Source organism: Nomascus leucogenys, chromosome 14, assembly GCF_006542625.1.
Source record: "Nomascus leucogenys isolate Asia chromosome 14, Asia_NLE_v1, whole genome shotgun sequence".
Taxonomy (NCBI): Eukaryota; Metazoa; Chordata; class Mammalia; order Primates; family Hylobatidae; genus Nomascus; species Nomascus leucogenys.
The window spans coordinates 46,243,386-46,269,751 of record NC_044394.1 but is presented as its reverse complement, the minus strand read 5'-3'; the positions used below and the strand labels follow the sequence as shown (position 1 = coordinate 46,269,751).

Here is a 26,366-nt window from a genome sequence, read left to right as displayed (position 1 = left end):
GTTTTTCAGCATCAGAGTCTCAGGATCTCGATGTGGACAGGCACCCTGATACAAAAGAAAGGTAAGATGGGGTACAAAATGGATTCTGCAGGTACCGGGAGGACGTTGCAAATCCCAGTGAAGGTGAGTGGATGCACACACAGCCTGGATAGACACAAAACGGCACAAAGGGAGAGAAAGGCTACATCCCGGAGGGGCAGGGTGTGGGAGTCACATCAGGGCTGGTGAGTCAGAGACGAGGGAGGATGTGAACACGTTCTGTCCTCTCTTGGGCCCCGCCAGGCTCATGTGTGGCTCTGCTCCGGCACACGTGTGTCACATGCTCTGGAACTGTGGAATCCTCTGGCATGTCAGGCTGGCTCATTCCATGGGGGCAGGAACAGAGAGCACAGTCATTCGCACGTTCATCTGTTCTGTACTGCCTGCCTCCCACTGGCTGGTCTCCTGCTGGGTGCTGGGAACACAGTTACAACGTGAATGAACCCATAAGGTCTTTGTACACGCGGAGCTTAGGGCCGAGACAGGAGTCAGGTCTTAATCAAATAACCACACGAGTGAACACACTGGCCACAGGCCCAGCGGAAACCTCGGCACCTCGCGGCTGCGGGAGGTCGCGGACTGTGGTCTAGGCTTCACATTAACAAAGGAAATGACACTGGGAGGCCTGACTTGTTTTTCATGACTGCAACTGTCTCTTGATGATCTTCTCTCCTTTCTAATTGTCCCCAGCTCGGAATTTTGCTAAAGCCTGAACCCCAGCTTGGAGGAGCGTGAGCCCTGGGATAACCTCTTTAATCAGAATCTGGCCTGAGTCCCTGCTCGAAGCTCGGGCACCCGAGGCCTCGTGTCCGCCTGCAGTACTCCCCTCCTACCGTGGGCAAGGGCCGACTGGAAAACGGAGCAGGCCATCCCGAGAGCACGGATCATGTGGCCACCTCGAGTGCCCCAGAGCACGGGGCGCAGGGCGGGGCTTCTGGACCAGCGCACATCCCAATTGGCTCTCGGGGCTGCCTTTTAGCCGGACGCGCTGAGGTGGGCAATCCGCTCCTTCCGTTGGGAAGTCAACGCCTTCCGGCGGCTTTTCGGAGCTGCTGCTTTGGCGGGAGTTGGCGGCTGGTGTGAGGTGAGAGGCGCGGTGGTCGCTCCCCGGTGAGGCCAGGTCAGAAGCGGACCGGGATCATCCAGGGGCTTTCCTGCTTCAAGAGCCTGGTCTGAGCGGCGTGTTGGGGACTGGGCGGAAGTCCAAAGGGAGGGAGCGCCGGCCATGCGGAGCCTGTGGCGGGAATGAGTCCTTGTGGGGCATGGTGTTGCGGAGAGCCCCGCTTTGCCTCTTCCTCGGCGTTCCGTTCCCCTACATCCAGAGGGGCATCCAGGACCTGATGTGGGGCAGGTGCCCTTCGCATATATTGGGGTAGCTCGGGGAGCGCCTGCCACGGGTCTGACGAGGGAGCTGAGGCCTGAGGGGCCCTGGGCGGGGGCTGTGGGGTGCTGAGGCCATGTTTGAGCAGAGCCGGAAGGTGAAGTTCTCTTGCGGCTCTCTTTAGGGCACAAGCATTCCAAACGGGGGCAGGTTTAGAGATTTACCCTTGATCAAGGGCTGGACGCTCAAGATGTGCACAGGCTCAGGTGTCAGTGATAAGGTGGAGGCAAACGGGAGGGCTCCTGCTGTCGGGCTAAAGGGACAGTGGCGGCCAGCTGGGCCCTGTGGGGTGTGTGCTCAGAGACGCCAGAGCTCAGCTTTTTCATTACAACCGCGACTAGAAACCTTGATTTTAAAAAAAAAAAACGTATATATAACAAGCCCTCTGCTGTTGAACGTTGGTTTTACATCATAAGGTTTTAGCACGTTGTATAGTCAAAGAAGTATATGTGTGTATATACATATGTGTGTGTGTGTGTGTGTGTGTGTGTATATGTGTATATATATATATGTATGTATCTATGAGTTGAATTTGCCCTCGGGGTGCCAGTTTGCATCCTCTGCTGTAGGAGTCCTGAGCTGTGTCGTTAATTGGCAGATGGGAATAACCCGTTGCCATGGCTTTGACTCTGCTTCCGTAGAGCTAGCACAGATCTAATGGGGTTGGATTTGGGGGTTGGGGATGGTCTGCAGTTAGGGGACAGACACCCTCCTTGCAAAGTGGGCCTGGGTTTGTAGGCTTCCTGTACCATGTGTCTGTGAACAGGGCTATGTGAACATTTTCAAGATACCAGAGTGCCTTTGGGATGAGCCTCCCGTGGCCTCCCAGACCCTGGGCACTGCAGGGATCCTGATGCCATTACTGCTTGGCTTCATGGCTGGAAACTGAGCTGACTGGGGGAAAGGAGGAACACGCCTGGAGAATTCTTGGGAGGAAGTTACCGTGGGTCAGCTGGCTCTTCCTGGTTCCCTCTTGCATGCAGGGCGGACGGCTGGACATACAGAGATGAGCCCGTGCCCTCAGGACACTCTGACCACATAGGGAGATGAAACCATAGCCCTGGAGGAGGGCTTCGAATGGCTTTTTGCCCGGCAGGCTTGGGCTGGGGAACCCAAAGAGGAGAGAAAGGGCTTAGAGTGTGTTCCAGAAGCATCATGGACTTAGAACCCTGGGCAGAATTGGGTGGGTGGCTGGGAAGGGAGAGGCTCCTAGATGGGCCTGATCAAAGTGTGGTGGGGATGAGGAAACATGATTAGACCAGCCCACTCATCAGGGTAGTGCTGAGAAATAGGGAAGAGGGGCTTTTAGGCCCCAATTTTTGAGCCAGGAGGCATTCAGTGCTGTTTGAAGGAACATAGATATTTATTAGTTCAGGGAAATATTGTGGTGGGAAGGAGGGGCTGAGGAGATACAAGTGGTGTCTTCTGTGGAGAACGTTAATGTGCGAGAGGAGTGATTGTGGAAAAACCTATCTTGTCCCCAACTAGATGCTCATTCCTTGTGAGTAGGCCACTGTGTTCTGACCCTGAGTTGTCCCTCTTCTATTAGCCAGCCCACATTCCCATAATGTTTGGGTGGTTACAGAGCTGTCTCCTGGTGGGGAGGGGAAGGGCAGCTGAGTAGGACCTGGTGGCCTCATGGCGATAGTCTTCTTCCTCCTTGGCAGTCTCGTGCCTCCTTCCTTCCAATCCAGCCCTCATTCTTTCCCTCTGCACAGAAAGGATCAGCATCTCCGGTACAGCCCCCATCTGTGCTAGGAGATGGCCGGGTGGGTGTGGATGGTAAGACAATGGATCCCCGTCATGTTGGCCTGAGGAGGGCCCTGACCTGGATACTGTGAGACCTTTCGAGGACAGCTGGCTCCTTTGTGGGACCAGTTGGGTTTGGGGCAGGACCTTAATCTGAGCCAGCCCCTAGTTTCCAGCCTAGGTTCTCCTCATCACTAATGGCTGAAGTGATATCTGTCTGTCCTGTGATAGGGGGTTGCAGTTACCGCAGGAGGCCCTGGATTATGGTTCAGATTCTTATGGCCCCATCCGTGCACCTTTCCCTGGCTCAGGTTTCTGTGGGGAGGAGAGTGCCAGAGGTGACTGGTTCATGGTTCTTCTAGGCTCTCATGGCCACCATGTTGGAAGGCAGATGCCAAACTCAGCCAAGGAGCAGCCCCAGTGACCGAGAGGTACTGTGGCTCCTCCCATTCCTCAAATCCCCTCTGCTCTGCCACTCTTCTGCTGTGCCGCTCACTCCTAGGGCCTCAGTTGCTACATCTTTCCCTCTCTCCTGCCAAGGACTTTGAGTCCTCTCATCTCTCCTCATCACCCTTTCCAGACTAGCCTGTGGTCCTCAAGCTTTGGGATGAAGCTGGCATCTGTCACCCCATTCCTGGGGAAATATCGCCCCTTTGTGGGTCGCTGTTGCCAGACCTGCACCCCGAAGAGCTGGGTGAGTGATGGTAGGGCCAGGCCCCAACCAGGAAGCTTGGTTCTGAGAGCTGAAGCTCTGGGAAGCTGCTTCCTTTATGTCCCTGCAAGCTTGGCTCTTCCCTGCCCCATGCCTCTGCTTCTATCTTTCAGGGGAATGGATGCACTAGTATTGGTTGTATGGTTGGGCGGTGGCTTGTTCCCAGGCCTGGGAGGGTTGGGTGGGAGAAGTACAGAGGGGCCTAAGTGGTGGTAGGGTGTGCCCAGAGGGCTGGGTTCTCATCATGCCTGTGTCAGTTTTGTTGTTCAGTTTTGCGGACATCACCCACTCAGACTTGCCCAGCACTCAGCGCATGCTTGAAGACCTCTTTTTTGGTTCATGTCATGTGATGGTGGTGAGGGGGCACAGATTTCTCATAGAGACCCGGACTATGTGTCCTCTGCTATTAAGATAACTTCCTGGAGACTTTCATATGCCATTCTGAAAGAGGGTGATTCTGTACAGGGTACAGCACTTCAGTTTTGAGCATGGGCCCCTTTTTCCTGAGCCAGCCTAGGATCTGGGGTCAAACACCTTTTGCGAAATACTGTGCTGTAATCTTTTCTCCTGGAAGACTTAGCAGGCCACCAGACAGAGCCAGAGGGGCAGTACAGGGACGTTTCTTTGCCAGTTTGCAAAGGCCCCCCAGGACATGCTGTCTCTCCCCTTCTCTTGCAGGAGTCCCTCTTCCACAGAAGCATAACGGACCTAGGCTTCTGCAATGTGATCCTGGTGAAGGAGGAGAACACGAGGTAGTCAGAGCTAAGGATGGAGCAGGCTTGGGGACAGGGCCCCTTGGGTGCAGGGCTGCTGGGGCCCTGCTTTTTTGGTGCCATTTTCTTCCTCTGATAGAGAAAGAAGGGCCCCGTCCTCTGTTCCATACACAAGCCTGCAGGGAGGGGCAGACTTGGAGCTCTCCTGCAGTTCCTTCTGTGAGCATGTATGGATTGCCCACCGTGTTTCAGGCTGTGAACCTGTACCCGACTCAGCAGGGTGAGGGGTTGGAAAGGGGCACAGATGGACAGGCAGTTCCTCTTCCTGCTCAGGTGTTCCTAGTACATGGGTCTGGGGTGTGGTCCCTTTCTGACTGAATAGCCTTCTGTGAGTCCTAGTGGAGGTGGACCCTCTCTGAAGGATCTTCCCTCCTGCTCTGGGAGCTGTGCCCAGGTTTCGGGGCTGGCTGGTTCGGAGGCTCTGCTATTTCCTGTGGTCCCTGGAGCAGCACATCTCCCCCTGCCAGGATGCCCCACAGAAGATCATGGAAAGCACCGGGTGAGGAGGCAGAGAGTGAGGTCTGGCTGGCATTTCTGGGATCCTGAATGGGATGGCAATGACACTAGGTAGGGGTGGTTGAGAGGCCTGGCTGGGGCAAGGCTTCTAGAGCATGAGCTTTGCCTGGGACCCTTCCTTAAGGAGGAGAGTGAAGACTGGAGGCCGTGCCCTGCTGCAGCCTCATACCACTCCTTCCAACCCCCTCACAGGGTGCAGAACCTCCTCTCAGGGAGGGTCCCAGGAGGTGCTGGGGAAGGCCAGGTGCCCGATCTTGTGAAGAAGGAGGTACAGCGCATCCTGGGTCACATCCAGGCTCCACCCCGTCCCTTCCTGGTCAGGTAACTGTGCTGAGGGGCACTCACCCTTGGGCTGGGGACTCTGTCCTTCTGGAGAGTGGGTGTTGGCCGGGCTTGGGGAAGTGCTGGACTCTCCTCCTGGGTTGCTGGATAGTGTTTACCAGAGTGGGCTGCAGCCTGCCTTCACCACCGCCTCCCATCCCCACATTTCCCAGCACAGGTCTGAGCTTATGTTAGATGCAGCGCACTGTTCCAGGGAAATGGAGGGGTAAACAGAGATACGCGTGGCTGCAAGAAGGAAGGAACAGGGCTGAGACAGAATACCAGGAAGGGGACGAAGAGGCTGTAAGCCAGAGCCGAGAGGAAGAAAAGGAGCCAGGCTTGTGGGTACAAGAATGAGGGGAACAGTCTTGCTAGAGGGAATAGCCTGAGCTTTGTTTGGCCCTGGGCAGGAAAGGACTAGGTTTGCTCAAGAAGCTGACATGGTTAGAAGCCAGCAAGTGGGGGGTCGAGAGCTGTGGGAGGTGAAGTCGAGAGGCAGAAGGGATCAAATCATGTAAGGCTGTGCAAACTTGCACCAGATCTCCAAGTGCAGTGAAAACCAGTTGCAAGGTTTTAAGTGGGAAGTGACGACATCATGAATTGGGGTCAAGAGTGGAGACCAGAAGGGCACCTGGAAGGCTCTTTTGTTAATCCAGGTGAGAGATCATGGTGGACAGTAGAGGTTGAAAAGTGGGTTGAGAGGTCGAGGTGATATTAACAGGACTCACTGAGGGATTGGACGGTGGGAACAGGGGCAGCGAGGGAAGGAGAAGTTACAGGACAGCCCCATTTCTAGCCTACTTTCCGGTGGTATGGACAGAGAACAGGCTTTGGGAGAAGTGAGTTGGCCCAAAAAGGTAGTTTGGACAGAGAGTTTTGGTACCTGACATGCTTGTGGAGACACTGAGGAGGCAGTTGCATATAGGAGCCTGGAGCTCAGAAGAGAGGTTGGAGCCAGAGACACTGCAAAGCTTTAGCATACAGATGGTGTTTAAAGCCAAGGAGATGAATGAGTCCCTGAGTGCAGGTGGGCTTTGTGGCAGCATGCGTCAAGCTCAGCTGTCTTGAATGTGCTGAGTGGCTAACTGAGCAAAGACAGAAAGTAGGGGTTGTTGGTGACCTTGACCAGCCCTCTGCTGTGACAATTCCTTGACTTTGTTAAGATTTCTAGTCCCTTGATCTGCCTACCTTGAGATCAGCCATCAGCCTCCCTTTCTGTGTTTCCTTCCCTCTGAGCCTAGCTGAGATTGCAGGCTCAGGGTTCTAATAATGCTCTTGTGAGGGAGTCATGAGCATGACCCCCCGCTACCTTCTCTTTGCACCTGAGCAGCCCAGTGTTGCCAGAGAAACACACACCCGTGGACTGGTTTCTTTGCTAAGTGCAAATGTCACAGGGACACATGGCACCCTCCAGAGCTCCCACCTAGCCTGTTCCTTTTTAGACTTATCCACTGTCAACTGATTCCCCATCTCATGCTTTACAGAAAGATAAAAGCCATCACATGGGGACTGGCTGCTAATCCTCCACATTTCCCTGCTACTACAGCTATGTGTCTGTCCTAAATTAAAGCTGGTCCTATGCCGGTGCAGTGGCTCACACCTGTAATATCAGCACTGTGGGAGGCTGAGCGGGGTGGATCACCCAAGAGCTCAAGACCAGCCTGGGCAAACTTGTCTTTCCAAAAAATTAGCCGGGTACAGTGTTGCATGCCTGTGGTCCTAGATACTTGAGAGGCTGAGGTGGGAGGATCACTTGAGCCCAGGAGGCAGAGGTTGTAGTGAGCCCATTGCACTTCAGCCTGGGCAACAGAGCAAGACCTTGTCCTAAAAAATAAATAGAGCTTGTCCTCCTGTTGGGCTGGAGGGACAACCCCACCCACCTGCCCACCACGGATTTTGCCCCTGCAGTTATCCCCTTTCCTTCTTCTATCACTAATCCTTCCTTTTTATTTCACCTTTTCTGGTAGATTGCAAAGACCAGGCTGGGTTCTGCCTGGTGAGAGGCTTGGTCCTCTAGTCTCCTTTAGGGTAAATTGAGGCAGATGCTCTGATTCTGATGTGAGGCAGCTGCACCATGAGGTCGTGGGAGAGTAGCAGTGTCTGGTGGGCATGAACTGTGGTGTCAGAACTTCCAGTCCCAGCACTGCTACTTCTTAGCGTTCACTACCAGGAAGCAGTTCTGTAGCTTCCCTGAGCCTCACTTTCCTCTTCTGTGAAGTGAGGATAGTGGTGGGGCCTGCCCTAAGGAGCACTGGGCGGCCCTCCAAGTGCCACGGGCCGAGCGTCACTCCTTGCCGCACCTCAGGCCTGGTGTCCCTCCCCAGGCTGTTCAGCTGGGCGCTGCTGCGGTTCCTGAACTGCCTCTTCCTGAATGTGCAGCTCCACAAGGGTCAGATGAAGATGGTCCAGAAGGCCGCCCAGGCAGTAAGGCCCGCCCTCCATTGGGATGGGGATGGTGGGAGCAGAAGGGCAGAGGCTGGGCCAAGCCCTTAAGTCAGGAGCAGTCCCCATCTGGTCCTGCTTCCTGGCCTCTCTGCTCCCAGCCATACAGCAGTCCAGTCCCCGTCAGCTGGTGGGAAAAATCCCCTGCTCTTTGCCGACCTTCCCTTTATGTCTCACGGCCCTGTTCCCACGGGGTTTCCTCTAACGTCTTTCCATCACGGTCTTAACAACCATTACGTCAGGGCATCAGCGCAGTTACCTTAAAAGTTGTCTAAAGCCTCCTTTGCTTTTGGGAAATGTGCTCAGAGGAAGAACACTGCAGCTGAACTGTACCTCCCTCTGGGGCTGCCCTGGGTCTTTGGCTGCCTGTGTCCTCAGGGTAGGGCAGGTTGGCACTTCCCTCTGGCTCTCCCCGGAGCAGGGCTCGCCGCTTGTCCTCCTCTCTACTCACAAAACCCTCCTGGACGGGATCCTGCTGCCCTTTGTGCTGCTCTCCCAGGGCCTGGGTGTGCTCCATGTGGCCTGGGACTCCCGTGCCTGCTCCCCTGCCCTCAGGTAAAAACCTTTTTCCTCTAGACATACGTGGGAGTAGTCTCAGGCTGGGGCGGGATGTGTATTGGGGTGTGTTGGCAGCAGCTCCCTGCTAAAGACCCTCTTCCTGGCCTCTGTGTTCCGAGCCATACAGCAGTCTAGCCTGTGGGGCTTAGGTGGAGGTGTCAGCCACAGGGCCTAGGGCCATGGCTTCGCCTCAGGGTATTCAAGTAGGACACAGGTTGGCCGTGGGGGAGCTGAGACTCTCACTAGCCCCTTATTCATTTACATCTCCAGAGCCCCTTTCCTTATCAGGCTCTGCCCTATGTCCCACAGAGCTCTGCTGAGGAAGCTTGGGGGGCTTTTCCTGCCCCCAGAGGCCAACCTCTCCCTGGACAGCTCTGAGGGGCTCCTTGCAAGGGCTGTGGTCCAGGCGGTGAGTGCCCCCAGTGGTTACATATGGGCCAGGCTAAGGGGACAGGGGTCTGTTTCTGCTCTGGCCTTAACACCCCCTCTGACCCCTCCTATTCCAGGTCATAGAGCAGCTGCTGGTTAGTGGGCAGCCCCTGCTTATCTTCCTGGAGGAACCTCCTGGGGCTCTGGGGCCACGGCTGTCAGCCCTGGGCCAGGCTTGGGTGGGGTTTGTGGTGCAGGCAGTCCAGATGGGCATCGTCCCAGATGCTCTGCTGGTACCAGTGGCCGTCACCTATGACCTGGTTCCGGATGCACCATGTGACATAGACCATGTGAGAATGTGAGACCCTCCAGCCCCTTGGGCCCCTAGGTGGACACCAGCTCCAGACATGAGGCACAATATCGTGTTCTGTGGCTGAGCCCCTCTTAGGGCTGCGGGGGGCACAAAGTAATCGTCCTTACAATCATCTGGCAGCACCTGTCAAGGCCATTACCATCATCTCATTTCATCCTCTGAAGACCTTGATAGGGAGGGATTTTTCCTGTGTCATGGATAAGAAAAGAGGAGTTTGGGACAAGTTCACACACCAGTTTGGGCCTGAGATAAAACTGAGCAGAGTGGGACCAGAGGATACCTCTGGAGACCAGGATGGGTGGGCAGCCCTGATGTCTGCCTGAGAGCAGTGTCCTTGGCGAGTATAGTTATCCTCTCCCTCCTTGCAGGCCTCAGCCCCCCTGGGGCTGTGGACAGGAGCTCTGGCTGTCCTACGTAGCCTGTGGAGCCGCTGGGGCTGCAGCCGCCGGATCTGCTCCCGGGTTCACCTAGCTCAGCCCTTTTCCCTGCAGGTAGGGAGCCAGCTGGGGAAGGCTGGGAGTACCTAGGGGAGGTGTGTCCTGGGCCTTTTGGGAGCCTGGCCCTCAAAGCCACTGCAGGGATAGCTTTGCCTACTTCCAATGGGCTGTGTGCAGGTTTCCTGGTGGGCCCGAGCAGGCCACCTAAGAGCCTTCTCCTGGGCAGGAATACATCGCCAGTGCCAGAAGCTGCTGGGGCAGCAGGCAGACCCTGGAGCAGCTACTGCAGCCCATCGTGCTGGGCCAATGGTAGGGGCATGGGAGGGTGCGGTCTCAGGGGCAAGGCAAGCAGCCCTTCAGCACCAGCTTATGTATCCCCCATATACACACACTAACAGCCCTCCCTCATCAAATATCCTGGGGTCATCTAGAATAGTTCCAGGCACTTACCTTGCCAACAGTCTGAGTGTGGGATATGGCACAGAGGCCTGGATGGGACTGGGGGTTATAGAAGCCATCTCTGTCCTGGGGCTGGGAGGGGGAAACACCCTCACCTTTTAGAAAGCTCTAGGCGTTCTCACAAGCTGTTTTTGTGTTTGGACCCTTCATCCTGTCATCTGTGTCTCTATCTCAGTACTGCTGTCCCAGACACTGAGAAGGAGCAGGAGTGGACCCCCATAACTGGGCCTCTCCTGGCCCTCAAGGAAGAGGACCAGCTCCTGGTCAGGAGACTGAGCTGTCATGTCCTGAGTGGTGAGGGTAAACCAGATCTGGGCCTTTGCGGGTGGGTCACTGAACCATGCCCTCTCTCGGGGTCAGCCAGTCACCAGGGTTCTCCATTCCAAGTGAGTGTCTGCACCTGAGGCCTTCTGTGGTACCTCGGGGACATCTGAAGAAGAATGGAACCTTCCTCCTACAGGAGGAGCAGGCAGCCAGGGCCGTCATGAGGGAGCAGCTAAGTGCATGCACAAAGATGGCTGCAGCTGCTTCCCCAAGGCCACACCCAGCCCTGCCTTCTGAGCGGAGTCTCCTTAGCTTTGCATGGGGATGGTGTTAACTGAGTGGAATGATATGTGTAAGGGGCTTAGCACAGCGCCTCGGCAGAGGGCTCTTATAGGGAGATCCATCTGTATCTTCTTCAGTGCCCCTCTAGTAGACGCTGTGGGTTGGTGTGTGGGCCCCACAATGAGATCCAGGGAAAGCCCCGAGCTCCTGGCCTGGCTCTCAGCCTGTGTGTGATAAACACCACTGCTCCGGGTGTACGTTCCTCATCCCTGGGGTGGAGTTGGGATGTGTGGCTAGGAAGACTTGCCAGATAATGGAGGGACCAGGCTGCTGGGCCTCAACCCGACCAGCATCTCCACCCCCTGCCCTGCCCCACTCCAGCCAGTGTGGGGAGCTCTGCGGTGATGAGCACGGCCATCATGGCGACGCTGCTGCTCTTCAAGCACCAGAAGGTAGGGGGTGCAATGTGGTGGGGACCTGGGTGGTGGGGGGGTGGGGATGTGTGGCCCTGCTGCTCAGCCCTGCTCTGCCTACCCAGGGCGTGTTCCTGTCGCAGCTCCTGGGGGAGTTCTCCTGGCTGACAGAGGAGATACTGTTGCGTGGCTTTGATGTAGGCTTCTCTGGGCAGCTGCGGAGCCTGCTGCAGCACTCACTGAGCCTGCTGCGGGCGCATGTGGCCCTGCTGCGCATCCGCCAGGGCGACTTGCTGGTGATGCCGCGGCCTGGCCCAGGCCTCACGCACCTGGCACAGCTGAGTGCTGAGCTGCTGCCCGTCTTCCTGAGCGAGGCTGTGGGTGGTGAGTCTTGAGGTGCACGGGGTAGGTGGGACGTGTGTGCAGGGGTGAAGGGTACAGCTCCTTCCTCTTAATGGACCCTCCTCCCCCAGCCTGTGCAGTGCGGGCGCTGCTGGCAGGCAGAATGCCACCCCAGGGGCCCTGGGAGCTGCAGGGTATATTGCTGCTGAGCCAGAATGAGCTGTACCGCCAGATCCTGTTGCTGATGCACCTGCTGCCGCAAGACCTGCTGCTGCTAAAGGTCAGGCCTCCCCTACCGCCCACTTGGTCCTAGGCCTTCCCTTCTTGGTGGTAGGAATGGCCCATCCCTGCCCAAGCCCTACCTCTGAAACCTCTTGGGTAGTAGGTCTGACCTTGTCCAGCTTTGGCTAGGCCCCTGCCCATGTGCCTGGCTCTCCTGAGGCCATATGTGTGCCTTTTTCTCCCCAGCCCTGCCAGTCTTCCTACTGCTACTGTCAGGAGGTGCTGGACCGGCTCATCCAGTGCGGGCTCCTGGTTGCTGAGGAGGTAGGCAGGGCAGTTGGAGACAAGATCCCTGCCTGGAGACAGCTTCCCACCCTGAGTGCCAGCTGCCCCAGGCTCCTCCTCTGCCCTGTGTGTGCTGTGGGGGTGGGCAGCCCCTGGCTTTGCAGTGGGGAAGCCTAGCTCGCACCTCTGCTCCCTGTACCTTGGGATATGGCCACCTATGCCCCGGTTCTGTGTGTGTTCTCTCTGGATAGCACTGGACATGTGTGCCTCTGAGGTTCTCTGCATACCTCCTGCTCCCCACATTTCTTGGCCACAGGGCTACTGCCCTTGAGGGTGGGAATTCACTTCCTCTCACTCTGCAAGTTGGCCCAGCAGGTGCTGGGGCATGGCTCTGGCCATCCTCTTGGGTCTCTAGGTGTGCTTTTACTGGTTTCACCTGCATGTACCTGGTCCGGGGGTGTAGGGTTGATCCCTGGCCAGCTTGTCAGAGAACAGTGTCTCCACGGCCCCTAGACCCCAGGCTCCTGGCCAGCTTGTGACACAGGGCGACAGCGATTGAGCAGAAAGCTGCTGTGGAAACTGAGTGGGGACTTTACTGATAGTGACAGTGATGACTTCGAAGAGGCCGAGGGCCGGTACTTCAGGGTGTGTTTCAAAAAGCTGCCCCTGGAGGGAGGTGGTAGGGAGGCGGTGGGGAGCTGCACTCACCCCGGCCTTTCCCCTCCAGCTCAGCCAGCAGTCACACTGCCCAGATTTCTTTCTCTTCCTCTGCCGCCTGCTCAGCCCGCTGCTCAAGGCCTTTGCACAGGCTGCCGCCTTCCTCCGCCAGGGCCAGCTGCCGGATACTGGTGAGGCCCTTGTTCCCTTGCAGTCCTTGAGGCAGGCTCTGTCTGTGCTGGGCGCCAGGTCTAGGTCTTCTCTCTTCTGCAGAGTCGGGCTACACAGAGCAGCTGTTCCAGTTCCTGCAGGCCACCGCCCAGGAAGAAGGGAGCTTTGGTGAGTCCCAATCAGTCAGCCCAGGCTCCCAGAGGCAGGGGTGTTTGCTGGTGGCTGCTGCCCCCTGCTGGACAGTAACAACCCAACTCTAAGAAGGCGGGCTGCAGAGTACAGAGGGTCTTCTGTCCAGTCTGAGCTCTATCCCTCCCTGGGCTTCTTTAAACAAGAGGAGAGAAGCCTGTGCCCAGTGGCTCCCTGTCCTCCCTACCTAGAGCCTTCACTTCTCTCCTCTCCAGAGTGTGCGGACCCAAAGCTCGCCATCAGTGCTATCTGGACCTTCAGAGACCTAGGGGTGAGAGGAGCCAGTGTCACCATCTTCTGTCCCCCTGCTCCCACCCCAATAGAGTGGCTCAGGGAAACCCAGCTATGTCCCCATCACCCCACAGGGCTGGCCTGATGGTGCCTCATTAAAACCCTGGGATTTACTTGGTGTCTTCCAGCAACAGATGTGGTGATGGGTTGGAGAAGGTGGGATGGTTTCCTGCCTCTTGGTCTCCCAGATCACTGGCTCATCCTTCTAGGTGGGGTATTGGGGCTGCTTTGAGGCAGCATTTGCACTGAAACACTGAAGTCTAAGGGGCCAGAGGTCTCAAGGCAGGTTTCTGGGGGACAGGCCTGGCCCCTGGGCCATGTGGACACAGTCCCTGTGGTGAGCACACTCACAGCCCATCTTCCATGGCCCAGGTTCTGCAGCAGACACCGAGCCCTGCAGGGCCCAGGCTCCACCTGTCCCCTACTTTTGCCAGCTGGGACAATCAAGAAAAACTAGAACAGTTCATCCGGCAGTTTATTTGTAGCTAGAACTGTGAGGAGGAGCCTGTGCCGAGACTTCTCAGCCCCAGAACACAGCTGTGTCCTAGAGCCAGAAGACAGAAAGGAGGCTGCAAACCCTTAGCTGGTCTATAAATATAATCATTGAGGCTTGAGTGTCCCTTGCCATCTCTTGCTTTCTCCCTCCTTTGATGTGATAAACAAGGGGACCAGATGAGTTGTCTTTTCCCAAGCCCAGCAGCATCTTTTTGGCGTATGTGTGTGTATTTACTCTCTTCTTCCCGAGTCCCACAAAATGCCCCAACTTGTCCCATGAAACAAAGCCCAAAAGAAAACAAACAGCAGAAGCCAAGCTGCTGCTTTGACCCGATGAATTTATTGAAGATAGTTCTGTCCTTCTCCCTTCTACTGAGAAGAGGCAGCTTGCAGGGCTGGCGCCTGCCCACACCTGTCACTGGGACTTTCCCTGGGCTAGGCTGAGTGGGAGCAGATGCCCCCATCCTACGTGCAGGGCCTTTGCAGGAGCCATCACACCACCTTGTTGATGATGACACCTAGTTCTTCAATCTCACACTGGACTTCATCCCCCTTCTGCAACAGAGCAGGCCATGAGTGTGTCAGTCCTTCCGTCAGACACACGTACACAAGCCTGTACTTCTCAAGTCTGAGCCAAGCCTGCCAGGCCTTTGGGGCCCTTGCTCTCTTTGCTTTTTGCTAACCTACCTTGAGAAAGACAGGAGGTTTCCTGAATACACCAACACCTGGGGGAGTCCCAGTCAGGATGACATCCCCTGGGTAAAAGGTGACAAACCTGGAGCAAAGCAAAAGGACCCAGTGAGACCAGGGGCTGGCTGAGGTGGCCACAGCCAAAGGTGGAGGGCTCAGGTCGGCCTCCACATATGTGGCAGGTGGACCGGGGCTGGCAGCACAGCCCGTCACTCACTGGGAGACCCAGGCTATCAGGTCCTCTGTCTTGAATACCATCTGGTTGGTGTTGCTGCTCTGGACCACTTCCCCGTTCACTCGGCAGCAGATCTTTAAGTTGTGTGGATCTGAAATGCAAAGATGGTACCTTGGAGTTATTCCTTTTCCCCCTCCAACTCCCCAATATTTTACAAACACAACTGTAGTGGGGGCTTCATGACTTGGCAGGTGAAAGGGCTTTGTGCCGACATTGACTCTGCTCTGTGTTAGAACTTTCTGTATGGACATTGGCCTTCTCAGGCCTCCCCGCATCCCCACGAAGAGTACCAAGCAGTAGTCACTTGGATGAGTTGAGAGGATGTTCCAGACTCTGAAGGGGAAGAGAAAAATGGCTAGGGTTTTTGCCTTGGAAAAAAGAAAGGGGCATCTGTGTACAGCATAGGATGACACCTGTAGATACAAAAATGACTCCTGGGCAGCACCAAGTGTGGCTCACACCTGTAATCATAGCACTTTGGGAGGGCAAAGCAGGTGAGAACTGATTAAGCTTAGGAGTTCAAAACCAGCCTGGGTAACATAGTGAGTGCTTGTCTCTATGAAAAATAATAAAAACATTAGTCAGGTGTGGTGGTTCGTGCTTATAGTCCCAGCTACTCAGGAAGCTGAGGCGGGAGGACTGCTTGAACCCAGGAGGTTGAGGCTTCAGTGAGCTGGGATTGGGCCACTGCACTCCAGCCTAGGTGACACAGTAAGACCATGCCAAAAAAAAAAAAAAAAAAAGACTCAGCATCTATAAAGCAGTGAGGCAATGGTTCCAGCCAGGACAGAGAAGCCTTGTGTACCAGATGCTGGCAGGGGATGGATTACTGTAAGAACATCCTGGCTAACCTGCACTTTTAACTGTTGGTGGTGGTCTTAGTGTTCTACCCCCCTTAAGTAGAGCAGCTGAAACACAATTTAACTTTGCCGAGGACTCTGCACGGGGTGCTGTGAGGCACTGGGGTCTTTGGTATCTTGGCATGGCTGGCCCACGTGGACACCCCCCACCTCCACCACAGTTGTGGGTGGCTGTGTGTTAAGAGGCTGCACTCTGCCCTCTGGCACACTGCCTCCGTCCTGGCGCTGTCTCCTCACTGTGTGTGGTCAATGCTGTTGTGTTTCCACAGTGGCTGGGTGAGTCACACTGGCTTTCATCTCTTATAGTGTGGAAAATGCCTGGGCCTTGGGATAGCTATGCTCCATGACGCTCAACTTAGATTGTTTCAAATGGTGGCAGCCACAGGAAGCCTGATCCACCCATGAGCTCAGTGCTCTTTGTAATTTACTTCATGCATGCAGTTTCACATCCTCTGCAGTTGTGTTCCCTCTAGGGGGCTTGGGAAGGAAGCCCATGGGAGAACTGGTGGCTGAGGATAAGAGATTTGCCCTGCATGGAGTCAGCAGTGAAAGGGCAGCCAGGGAGGGCAGGTGCCACATGTACCTGAACCCATGCTCCTCCCTGGAGGGCTGTTCATCTGTGCAATGGTAGGTACAAGGGGGCAGGGACCAGGGACATACCTGCTACACTGTCCTTGGTCACCAAGGCAGGGCCCAGAGGGCAGAAGGTGTCGAAGGTTTTTCCCAGCAGCCACTGTTTCCCATTGCGTCTCGTTAGCCAGTCACGAGCACTCACGTCATGAGCCACAGTGAAGCCGGCCACGTGGGCCATGGCATCTGTGGCCTATGGGGGTAGGGGATTTGGCCATACAGGAGGTTAGATCACGGGTGACACCAACACCTATGGCAAGGGATCTCAAAGCTGTTATCCTATGTTAGTAGCCAGAGCCAGCCAAAGGTGGGTGAAAGGCAAGGCAGTGTCAGGGAGCAAGGAGGCTGACTGCTTCCTAGTGTCAGGGACACCTGGCAACGTGTGTTGGTGAGCGAGGTCAGAACTAGGAGAGGCAGGAGCTGGGGCCTCTGCTGCGCTCTGGCCTGGGAGCCCACCCTTTCCACCTCACCTTGATGTGCTTGCTTTTCTTTCCAATGACCACAGCCAGCTCCACTTCCCAATCTACCTCCTGTAGGGTGGGAGAGGAACAGTGAGCCGCAGTGGCTTCGGGGCCTATTATCTATGCTCAGAGGCTGTACGCCGTGGATCTCTGTCAGTATGGCTTGGCTGCCATCCCATGTTTGCCATCACCACGAACCAGAGCCAAGTGAATGACAAGGGAGGTGTGACTTGTAGACCCATACATTTTGGGCAGTGGCAGACAGCATCATGGGATGCAGGCACAGGTCCCCACACCACTGTGACTGCAGAAGAACAACACCTGTCCAGGGCACTGAGTTTAAAAGTCACTCTGGATACTTTTATCAAAGGATAAATACGAAGTAATATCCCCTAGCAATATGTAACCTTACTGTGTGTCAGGCACTATTCTAAGTGTTTTAATCTATTAACTCACTTTAGTAAGAGAAAGATTGACATCCCACAAAGGACTTGAGTAAGCAATTCACAAAAAGGTAACAGACATGGCCACAAAACATGAAAAAATGCTCAGCCTCTCCCATAATCCATAAAATACACTATAAAATAGATATAATTTGGCCTTTAAAATTGGTGGCTCTTTCTAATAATAACCAGAGTTGGTATAAGTACACCTGACATCCAGATGTTGGTCTCTAATACCACTCCCCACTAAGGAGCACCAGGTTCCTTGGTCCAAGACAGACAGTACACGATGAGCCTGGAACGTCTTGGCCAGAAAGCTTGGGGATGGAGCAAACTCGAAGGTCCCTCATTGGCCAAACTGAGGTCACCTGAAGAATGTGATGGATTACAACCAATTGAATAAAAACAAAAAGGAATTCACAGTGATATTGAAGACACAGGAATAAAGAGGGAGGCAGCTTTTTTTCTTTTGAGACGGAGTCTCGCTCTGTTGCCCAGGCTGGAGTGCAGTGGTGCGATCTCGGCCCACTGCAAGCTCCGCCTCCCGGGTTCACGCCATTCTCTTGCCTCAGCCTCCCGAGTAGCTGGGACTACAGGCACCTGCCACCACGCCTGGCTAATTTTTTGTATTTTTAGTAGAGACGGGGTTTCACCGTGTTAGCCAGGATGGTCTCGATCTCCTGACCTCATGATCCACCCGCCTCAGCCTCCCAAAGTGCTGGGATTTCAGGCATGAGCCAACGTGTCCGGCCAGACTTTTTTGGTAGAAGAATGCCAGCTAATAAAAATGGCATGATTTAGAAAAATCATTGTTCTTGGCCGGGCGCGGTGGCTCATGCCCGTAATCCCAGCACTTTGGGAGGCTGAGGCAGGTGGATCACCTGAGGTGAGGAGTTCAAGACCAGTCTGGCCAACATGGTGAAACCCCATCTCTACTAGAAATACAAAAAATTAGCCGTGTGTGGTGGTGCTACTGTAATCCCAGCTACTAGGGAGGCTGAGGCAGGAGAATTGCTTGAACCTGGGAGGAAGTGGTTGCAGTGAGCTAAGATGGTGCCACTACATTCCAGCCTGGGTGATAGAGTAAGACTCCATCACACACACAAAAAAAGAAAAGAATAGAAAAGTCATTGTTCTTCATCCCCCAATGCAATAATGGATTCAGTAAGGATGACTGCAGGATCCCTGGATGAGAGTCTATGGGGCAATAAGATAGTTACGTGATCTCAAACTACCACCCACAGATTGCTTATTAATTACAAAAATGGAAATGCATCTTCACAATGGAGGGACCTAGTGAACGCCAGCTAAACCAAGTGGCCAAATTCTGGGACCACTGACATAAGCCTCCCAGTCGGATGCAATGGGAAATGTATAACATCTTTGTAGATCTCTTGATAAAAATGCTTACCCTGACACTAATCATGAAGAGACAACCAGACAAACCCAGGATGTGAAATATGCTATGAGACAACTGGATTCTTCAAGGAAAGGGCAGGGGGGATTGTTTGAGATCAGGAGTTGGCAAACTATGGCCAGCTCACCATCTGCTATAATCAAGTTTGATTGGAAACCCATCATTCATTTCATCCCTGGTGGTTTTCACACTATAACAGCAGAGTTGAATTGTTGCAAAACACACCATATGACACTCAAAGCATAATATTTACTAATTGGCCCTCAATATGGTTTAGCTGTTTCCCTACCCAAATCTCAAACTTGTAGCTCCTCTCATTCGAAGGTGTTGTGGGAGGGACCTGGTGGGAGATGACTGAATCATGGGGGCAGGTCTTTCCCGTGCTGTTCTCATGATAGTGAATGGGTCTCATGAGATCTGATAGTTTTAAAAACGGGAGTTTCTCTGCACAAGCTCTTTTCTGCCTGCTGCTACCCATGTAAGATGACTTGCTCCTCCTTGCCTTCTGCCATGATTGTGAGGCTTCCCTAGCCATGTGGAACTGTAAGTCCAATTAAACCTCTTTCTTTTGTAAATTGCCCAGTCTCGGATATGTCTTTATCAGCAGCATGAAAACAGACTAATACAGCCCTTTAAGAAAAAGTCTATGGAACCCTGTTTTAGGTTAAAACTACTAAAGAGATATAACTGAATATAGTGTGTGGCCTTGGTTGATCACAGAGCAACAAAGTAACCGTATTAAAAGTCATCTTTGGGGCAATTAGATTTCATATTAAATATCATTCAAGTTAATTTTCTTGGTTGTGATAATGGTATGGTCATGCAAGCCGTTGTCCTTATAAGATGTCTATTTAAGTTTTTATGACAATATTTGCAATGTGTTTTAAAATGTCTCCACCCCACCCCTTGCCAAAAAAAAAAAAGTGTGTTTGCCATGTGAAGGGCAGGGAGAGGGCAAGGGAGAGAAAGCAAATACAGCAAAATGTCTACAGTGAAACCAGGTGAAAAGTATATGAGCATTCACTGTATTATGTTTTCAGCTTTTCTATAATTCCCAAGACATTTCTAAAATAAAAATTTGAGAGGAGAAGTAACCAGTGTATATACGTTAACAATGGATGTGTAAGTTGCTTTTACAATTTGCTTAAAGGACAATTGGCAGATTTTCTCAAGAGTTTTGAAATACTGCCTATAGTCTGATAATATTCAAATCCTAAGAGTTTATTCAAAGGAAATAATAAGGCCGGGTGTGGTGACTCACACCTGTAATCCCAGCACTTTGGGAGGCTGAGGCGGGCAGATCACAAGGCCAAGAGATCGAGACTATCCTGGCCAACATGGTAAAACCCCATCTCCACTAAAAATACAAAAATTAGCTGGGCGTGGTGGCATGCACCTGTAGTCCCAGCTACTCGGGAGGCTGAGGCAGGAGAATCACTTGAACCCAGGAGGCGGAGGTTGCAGTGAACCAAGATTGTACCACTGCACTCCAGCCTGGCAACAGAGAAAGACTGTCTGAAAAAAAAAAAAAAAAAAGGAAATAATAATATATTAATGGACATGCAAAGTCTGTTCTACATAAGGATGTTCATTGTGACATTTATTTATAGAAACTAGAAACAACTATCCAGCAGTAAGGAACTCAGGAATATAAACTACCCTGTACAACACAAAACTCCATGGTAACCTAAATATGTCACGGAGAATATTTAATGGCATGAAAAAATGCTCCTGATGGAGTCTTAAGTAAAAGGTAAGTATATGTACAGTATAAAAGTATACAGGAGTGGAGAAACACTGGGAAGGTAGACAGCAAAACATTAATATTGCAAGCCCTGGGCAGGGATTATGGGTGACGTAATTTTTAAACGTTTATCTCTATTTTATCTACAGTGAAGGTGTATTGCTTTTGTCATCAGGAAAACATGTACATTAACTTTTTTTCCAAGGCCAGTGTTACTACTGTGTGTATAATCCTGTAGAGTTTCTGTTGAATGCACTATTGAGCGAGAGGTGGCTCCAGTACGCTGAATACTGAGCTCAGAATGCCCTTGTGATGGGCCCAGTGACTAGGGAGGGCAGTGGGGAGACACTGACCTGGCTCTGTGGTGGGAGGACCACCTCATCATAGGGCCCCACGATGGAGCTGGCAAACTTGCTGAAGATGATGGGCTCCTTGGGCACGGGCACGTTCTGTTCTTTGCAGTGGTCCACATAATTCATGCCCACACACACCACCTTATCTGGCCGTGTGACTGGAGCCAGGAAGGTTACCTCCGACCGTGGTAGGACTGGCAACTGGGCAGCCAAGGCTCTGTAGAGACCAGCGCAGGTGAGAGGGTCTGGCTGGGAACAGGTCGGCAATCCCGGGCAGGCTGGGCAGATGCTGCAGCAGCTACAGGTTTTGCTTTTTGAAATCTATTTCCTAGCTCTATCAACCATCAGAGTCAGTGTGAAAATCAGGCCCAGCTATTGTCCTTTGCTATCAGAGCAGGGCTTTTATTTATCCAGTGTTGATTTCCTCTCCCCCTTAGGTAACGCATGTCCATGTAAAAGATACAAACTGGAACACATGGAAAGGTCTCCCTTTCCCCTTCTGGTTACCCCGTTCCCCTGGCTCTTCGCAGCTACTCTATGGATATTCTTCTCCCACCCTTTTGTATGCAAATGTAGCACACTAGTTACACCTTTTAAAAAGACAATTGATTTTGGAGATCTCTCCTTAGCAATATGTAACAATACATAGAGTGTCCTCTTTATTTCTTGTGGCTGCATATTACTGCTCTATAGAGATATACCCAAGTCCCTAATGAGGGGCACGGAGGTTTCCAATCTTTGCAGAACATGGCAATATGGGAACATACTGTTAATACTGTGAGCTGTGAAACATTTGTATTTTCTTCCCATTTTAATAGATGAAAATGACATCTTAAAGTATTTTTAATTTATTGTTCATCAGCTCCTTAGACCAGATTCTATAGGGGTCCAGGCTTCAGGGACACTCTCACTTAATCTAGTCCAAACCCAGGAAGCAACAGTCTTATAGAAAACCTCCTTGCAGTCCTCTCTCCCTGCAGGAGCTGGGAGTCTATATCACTCCCCCAGCTGCATAAGATGCCTTTTAGGACCCCTGGGCCCAGACCCATCAGTCAGTCCAGAATTTCATTCCCAGAGGAGGTAGTGTGATGAAGTATAGAGCCCTGGTTCCAGCACCAAATGTATGGCCTTGAAATTGTTAATCACCTCCCCTAGGTCTCAGTTTTCTCCTCTGAAAACTGAAGATGTTATTATATAAGATTTCTAAGGATCTTTTAAGAGAATGGGAGAAGAGGAAAGGTGGGGTTACTCTGCTCCCTTGCAAAAGAGCTACCTGCTGGTGCTGTTTCCCAGAGCGGGGAGGGTGCGGGGGGACCAGGGCAAATGCGTCAGGGCGATGCTGCCCACTTACTTACCTTCTTGCCACTGAGAGGGTGGCCTCTCCCTGCTCTAGGAACTGTGTCATCGTCTTCGGGAGTGTGGGGTCAAAGGCATTGAGGTTGATAACCCCTCCACCATTCCCTGTCTCCAGGCCCAAGTGAGGCCCCAGCAGGTGAGGTGCCTGGAACTGCACTAGTCTCATGTCTCTGGAGGGTTGAAAGGGCCACTTCTGAGCCTGCAGCAGAGCTGTGAGCAACCTTCTTCTACAAGACACCAGCATCAGAGCCTGCAGAGAAAAACCCAGGATCCAGGAGACAGAGGATCCCAGAGCCATCATCAGGATCCCTGAAATTCCTAGGGCTACAGCCCAAGGCCCTTTGCCCCATCAACCGTTCCCTGCGTACCACATGGGAAGTGGTCCAGGCTTGTATTTTACCCTGCTATACTTCATAAGGTGAAACTTTTCTAGAGGAGCAACTACTACATGCTACGCAGTAAGTCCCAGGGATTCCAGGGTTCCTTCAACCAGTGCTTTCTGAAAGTTCCCACTGTGCTTGGCTCTGCTGTAGGTATTGGGGAAACAATGTAGGTCAAGCTCAGCCCTGCCATTCTCCCTGCACAGGTCACAGATGTTAACAAGTGACGTAAGATTCAGCTATCAGGACTAGTGCTGTGAAGATGGTTAGGGGCCCTACCCTTGTCTAGTTTCTTGAGGAAGCGATGTGAGCTGAGCTGGGCTAAATGAGCAGGACCAGGAATTAGCTGGGTGGCAGCCCAGCATGGGCAAGTGACGCTGGTGAAACTGGCTTCACAGCGGCCATAAGCAATTTTTTAAATGCTATTTTGTTCCTGTTAACCTCCTATTTAAAATGGTTTCCACTGCTCACATGATCAAGCTAGAACCTCTACCAGGCTGTCCCTGTCTTCTAGGAGCAGCGCCCCCACCTGCCTCTCCAGATAATAATTATTTCATTTCTCCTGATAGAGAACAAGTTGCCTGAGGGAAGAGGCTGCAGACAAACAGCAAAGTCTGGGCCTGACAGCCATCACTTGGTCATCTCCTCCCTGGATCCAGGGCACATGTCTGTCTCTTTCACTGCCCAGCACTGTGCCTGGTGCACAGAAGGCTCTCAGTGATTTTCTGCTGAATGAACAAATAAGTGACAGAAGCAGGGGCTTGACATTTCACTACTGGGGAAAGCTTAGTGCTTGTTAACTTCAGAAGACATGGCTGTGCGTTTCCTCCTCAAATCACCTAGAAAGTATCCACAAGGGCCAGGCGCAGTGGCTCACACCTGAAATCCCTAGCACTTTGGGAGGTCGAGGTGGGTGGATCACTTGACGTCAGGAGTTCAAGACCAGCCTGGCCAACATGGTGAAACCCTGTCTCCCCTAAAAATGCAAAAAAAATTAGCCAGGACTGGTGGCGGGTGCCTGTAATCCCAGCTACTAGGGAAGCTGAGACACGAGAATCACTTGAACACAGGAGGTGGAGGTTGCAGTGAGCCAAGAACATGCCAACGGCACTCCAGCCCAGGCAACAGAAAAAAAAAAAAAAAAAAAAATTATCTACAGAGCTCAGGTCCTGTTTTGAGTCCAAGCCTCCACTTAAAGACAAACACTATTCTTTTGTTTTGTTCTTAATCCAAGTCTGGCCTCTATTCCTTACCACATGGTGCCTTCCCTGAATGGTTCCTTGCTCTTACGGCAAAGGCTGTTTGTATTGTACAGCCTTCTATGCTTAAAAATGTGGAGGCAGCTGATCCCCAGACTCTTGGTCCTCACCTGGAGATTCAATCTGCCTTGTTCAGTTAAAGACTCATTAGACTTAGGTCACCACTGTTGTGGCCCGCCAGTTTGACTAGAAAACCGAGGGTTTTGACTTCTCTGCCCTGCTATCTTACACAAGCACCAACTGTGCCACTGTCAAAAGGCTGTTTGAGCCAAAGTGCACACACTCAGACACTCCACATGCTAACATAACAGTAACTGCTGCCACTGAATGCCAACTATTAAGTGCTCTACCGACAATGTCTGATTTAATTCTTTTTTTTTTTTTTTTTTTGAGATGGAGTCTCACTCTATTACCCAGGCTGGAGTGCAGTGGCGCGATCTTGGCTCACTGCAAGCTCTGCCTCTCTGGTTCACGCCATTCTCCTGCCTCAGCCTCCCCAGCAGCTGAGACCACAGGCGCACGCCGCCATGCCCGGCTAATTTTTGTATTTTAGTAGAGACGGTGTTTCACTGTGTTAGCCAGGATGGTCTCAATCTCCTGACCTTGTTATCCGCCCGCCTTGGCCTCCCAAAGTGTTGGTATTATAAGCGTGAGCCACCGCGCCCGGCCTGATTTAATTCTTGACACTTGTGGAAGGTAGGTACTGTTAGTCCCATTTTACAGATGAAACAGTTAAGGCTTAAAGAGGTTAAGGGATTTGCCCAAGGTTACACAGTCCTAGAGCTAGGAGGGGAAGGAGCTGGGATGTGAATCCAAGTCCAGGTAACATTGAAGTCCTTGGTTCAGAAGCTTGTAATGCAAGCAAGAAAATCTAGCTTCAGCGCCATCTTCCTACCAAGGACATTTTAACCCAGAATGTTGTGGTAAGAAGTGGGGGCCTTCCATAGGAAATCCTCTAAAGGCCCTCAAGATTGTAGTGAGAAGTAGGGACCTCCCACAGGAGATCCTCCAGAGGCCGTAACTGCTAACAGCCATGCGTGGGGAAACTACAGGCGCCCTCTGGCTGTTGCCTCAGGGAGGAGGCTGGTTACCAGCTCTCCAAGAGAACCCCAGGCACCACTGACTGTTCCCTTCCCACATGACACACATGCAGGTTCATTCCAACCTTACAGCAATCCCCTCCGGTAGAGCGCCCTCACCTTACAGAAGAGGACACTGAGACTCAAAGGGATGACGTCAGGTGCCCAAGGTACTAGTCAGAAGGTGGCCCTGGGGCTTCTGCAACAACCACTGTCACACAGCCCGAGCTCAATCCAGCTCTGCAAGAGTCCATAATCAAAGGGGCGGCGACATGAGGTGGAAACAGTAGCCTGAAACGTGGGTGTGCACGTCGGATCCCATCCCACCGTCCACTCGCCTGGAAACCCCCAGTTTCCCCATATGCCCAGCTTCGTCCCCTGCAATCAGTGAGGGCTTAGATGGGTCTGCCCCATCCGTGTGGTCGGAAACGGCCGGGGACCTTGTTCTAGTTCTGCCCTCCGCGGGAGACCTGCGCCAGGGACACCCTACTCGCCTAACCCAGCCAGGCTTGGTCTACCTGCGGCGGCGGCAGCCGGTCCTCCTGCGCTGAGTTAGGGCTCGCGGGGCGGGAGGTCAAGGGCAGCGGGCGCCTGAGCACTGGCACCAGTGACCGCAGCCAACCGGGGAAATGCAGCAGCGGCGAACCCACGGCCGCTCGGTGAGCACTCCAGCGAGAAGCGGGCGCGTCCGGTGACGTCACAGGCAACCGCCCCTTGCAGGCCACCAATCCCAGAGGGGCGGGCCCATCGCGGGGCGGGCGGTTCCGGGGACTCTTCAGGCTCAGGGCACAGCCAGGCGCCGGCCGCGTTCTCTGGAGACGCTCGCTCTCGGAGGGACCCTGCAATTGCCCGAGCCCGAGAGTGGGCGCTGCCTGAAAGTTTGTCCCTGGGCGCTTCGCTGGCCTCATCCGGTCTCGGCCCTGTTCTGGGCCTGGCGCCGTTCCCATTGCTGGGGAAAGTGGTGGAGGAGACCAAGGCAGCGTGCTGGGTGGCAGAGAATGATTTGTGGCTTCTGATTCTGACTTATATAGTTGAGGAGAGGAGGGATGACTGCCCCTGTTTTACTTATGGAGAACCTGGGGCCAGAGCTGTTTTCCCAGGGTGGCACAGGCGGTGAGTAGTGGAGCTGGCATTCCTGACCCCAAAGCGCAGCGTTTCCCAGCCACTCTCAGCAGCCAGGCCTTCACCTGCACTGCTGGGCGCAGGTGGGGAAGTGGGGAAACGGGGCTCCATCCCCTGCAGAGGGCAGGCTTGCAGGGACCGGCGGCTGAACTCCACAGACAGCTACTGCTCAGCTCTTCAGCTGCCGACTTTGAGGAGTGAATGGTGCAATTCATGAATGAAAATATTTGATAAGCTGGACTTCACTAAAATTGAAGACTTCTGCTCTATGAAACACACTGCCAAGAGAATAAGAAGACATTAAGTGTCAATAAACCTTTTTAAAAAGAAATAAATACATGCACTAAATAATAATTTGTTTTTTTAAATTGAGATGGAGTCTTGCTCTGTCACCCAGGCTGGAGTACAGTGGCACAATCTCAGCTCACTGCAACCTCTGCCTCCGAAGTTTAAGCGATTCTCCTGCCTCTGCCTCCCAAGTAGTTGGGACTACAGGCCTGCACCAGCACACCTGGCTAATTTTTTTTTCTTTGTATTTTTAGTAGAGACAGGGTTTTGCCATGTTGGCCAGGCTGTTCTCGAACTCCTGATCTCAGG

At 53.1% G+C, this 26,366-nt stretch overlaps 2 protein-coding genes across 12 annotated transcripts; one reads left to right on the top strand and one right to left on the bottom strand.

Annotated features, from left to right (window-relative positions):
* Positions 1-13,947, top strand: LOC115838220 (glycerol-3-phosphate acyltransferase 2, mitochondrial). 8 transcript variants are annotated; one of them, XM_030826936.1, is made up of 22 exons: positions 730-1,123; positions 3,532-3,600; positions 3,750-3,863; positions 4,560-4,633; positions 5,049-5,153; positions 5,363-5,491; positions 7,816-7,915; positions 8,355-8,488; positions 8,801-8,900; positions 8,998-9,210; positions 9,602-9,724; positions 9,897-9,979; positions 10,305-10,423; positions 11,057-11,127; positions 11,214-11,472; positions 11,562-11,710; positions 11,899-11,976; positions 12,451-12,582; positions 12,665-12,785; positions 12,868-12,933; positions 13,170-13,225; positions 13,618-13,947. In XM_030826936.1, the coding sequence occupies exons 2-22, from the start codon at positions 3,538-3,540 to the stop codon at positions 13,732-13,734; spliced, it is 2,406 nt and encodes an 801-aa protein (XP_030682796.1). In that variant the 5' UTR covers positions 730-1,123; positions 3,532-3,537; the 3' UTR covers positions 13,735-13,947. The 8 variants fall into 8 exon arrangements, with proteins under 8 accessions (XP_030682801.1, XP_030682796.1, XP_030682798.1 ...); XM_030826938.1 differs by having other exon boundaries at positions 3,481-3,600; positions 12,451-12,572; XM_030826934.1 differs by having other exon boundaries at positions 3,481-3,600.
* LOC100593421 (fumarylacetoacetate hydrolase domain-containing protein 2B) lies at positions 12,506-25,331 on the bottom strand. 4 transcript variants are annotated; one of them, XM_030826944.1, is made up of 9 exons: positions 25,166-25,331; positions 21,929-22,188; positions 20,574-20,790; positions 16,626-16,685; positions 16,186-16,348; positions 14,648-14,756; positions 14,428-14,515; positions 13,142-13,219; positions 12,506-12,997 (listed from the first exon to the last, which is right to left on the bottom strand). In XM_030826944.1, the coding sequence occupies exons 2-8, from the start codon at positions 22,171-22,173 to the stop codon at positions 13,151-13,153; spliced, it is 951 nt and encodes a 316-aa protein (XP_030682804.1). In that variant the 5' UTR covers positions 22,174-22,188; positions 25,166-25,331; the 3' UTR covers positions 12,506-12,997; positions 13,142-13,150. The 4 variants fall into 4 exon arrangements, with proteins under 4 accessions (XP_030682804.1, XP_030682805.1, XP_030682803.1 ...); XM_030826945.1 differs by having other exon boundaries at positions 12,506-12,899; XM_030826943.1 differs by having other exon boundaries at positions 12,506-13,219.
* Positions 25,332-26,366: the final 1,035 nt, after the last annotated feature.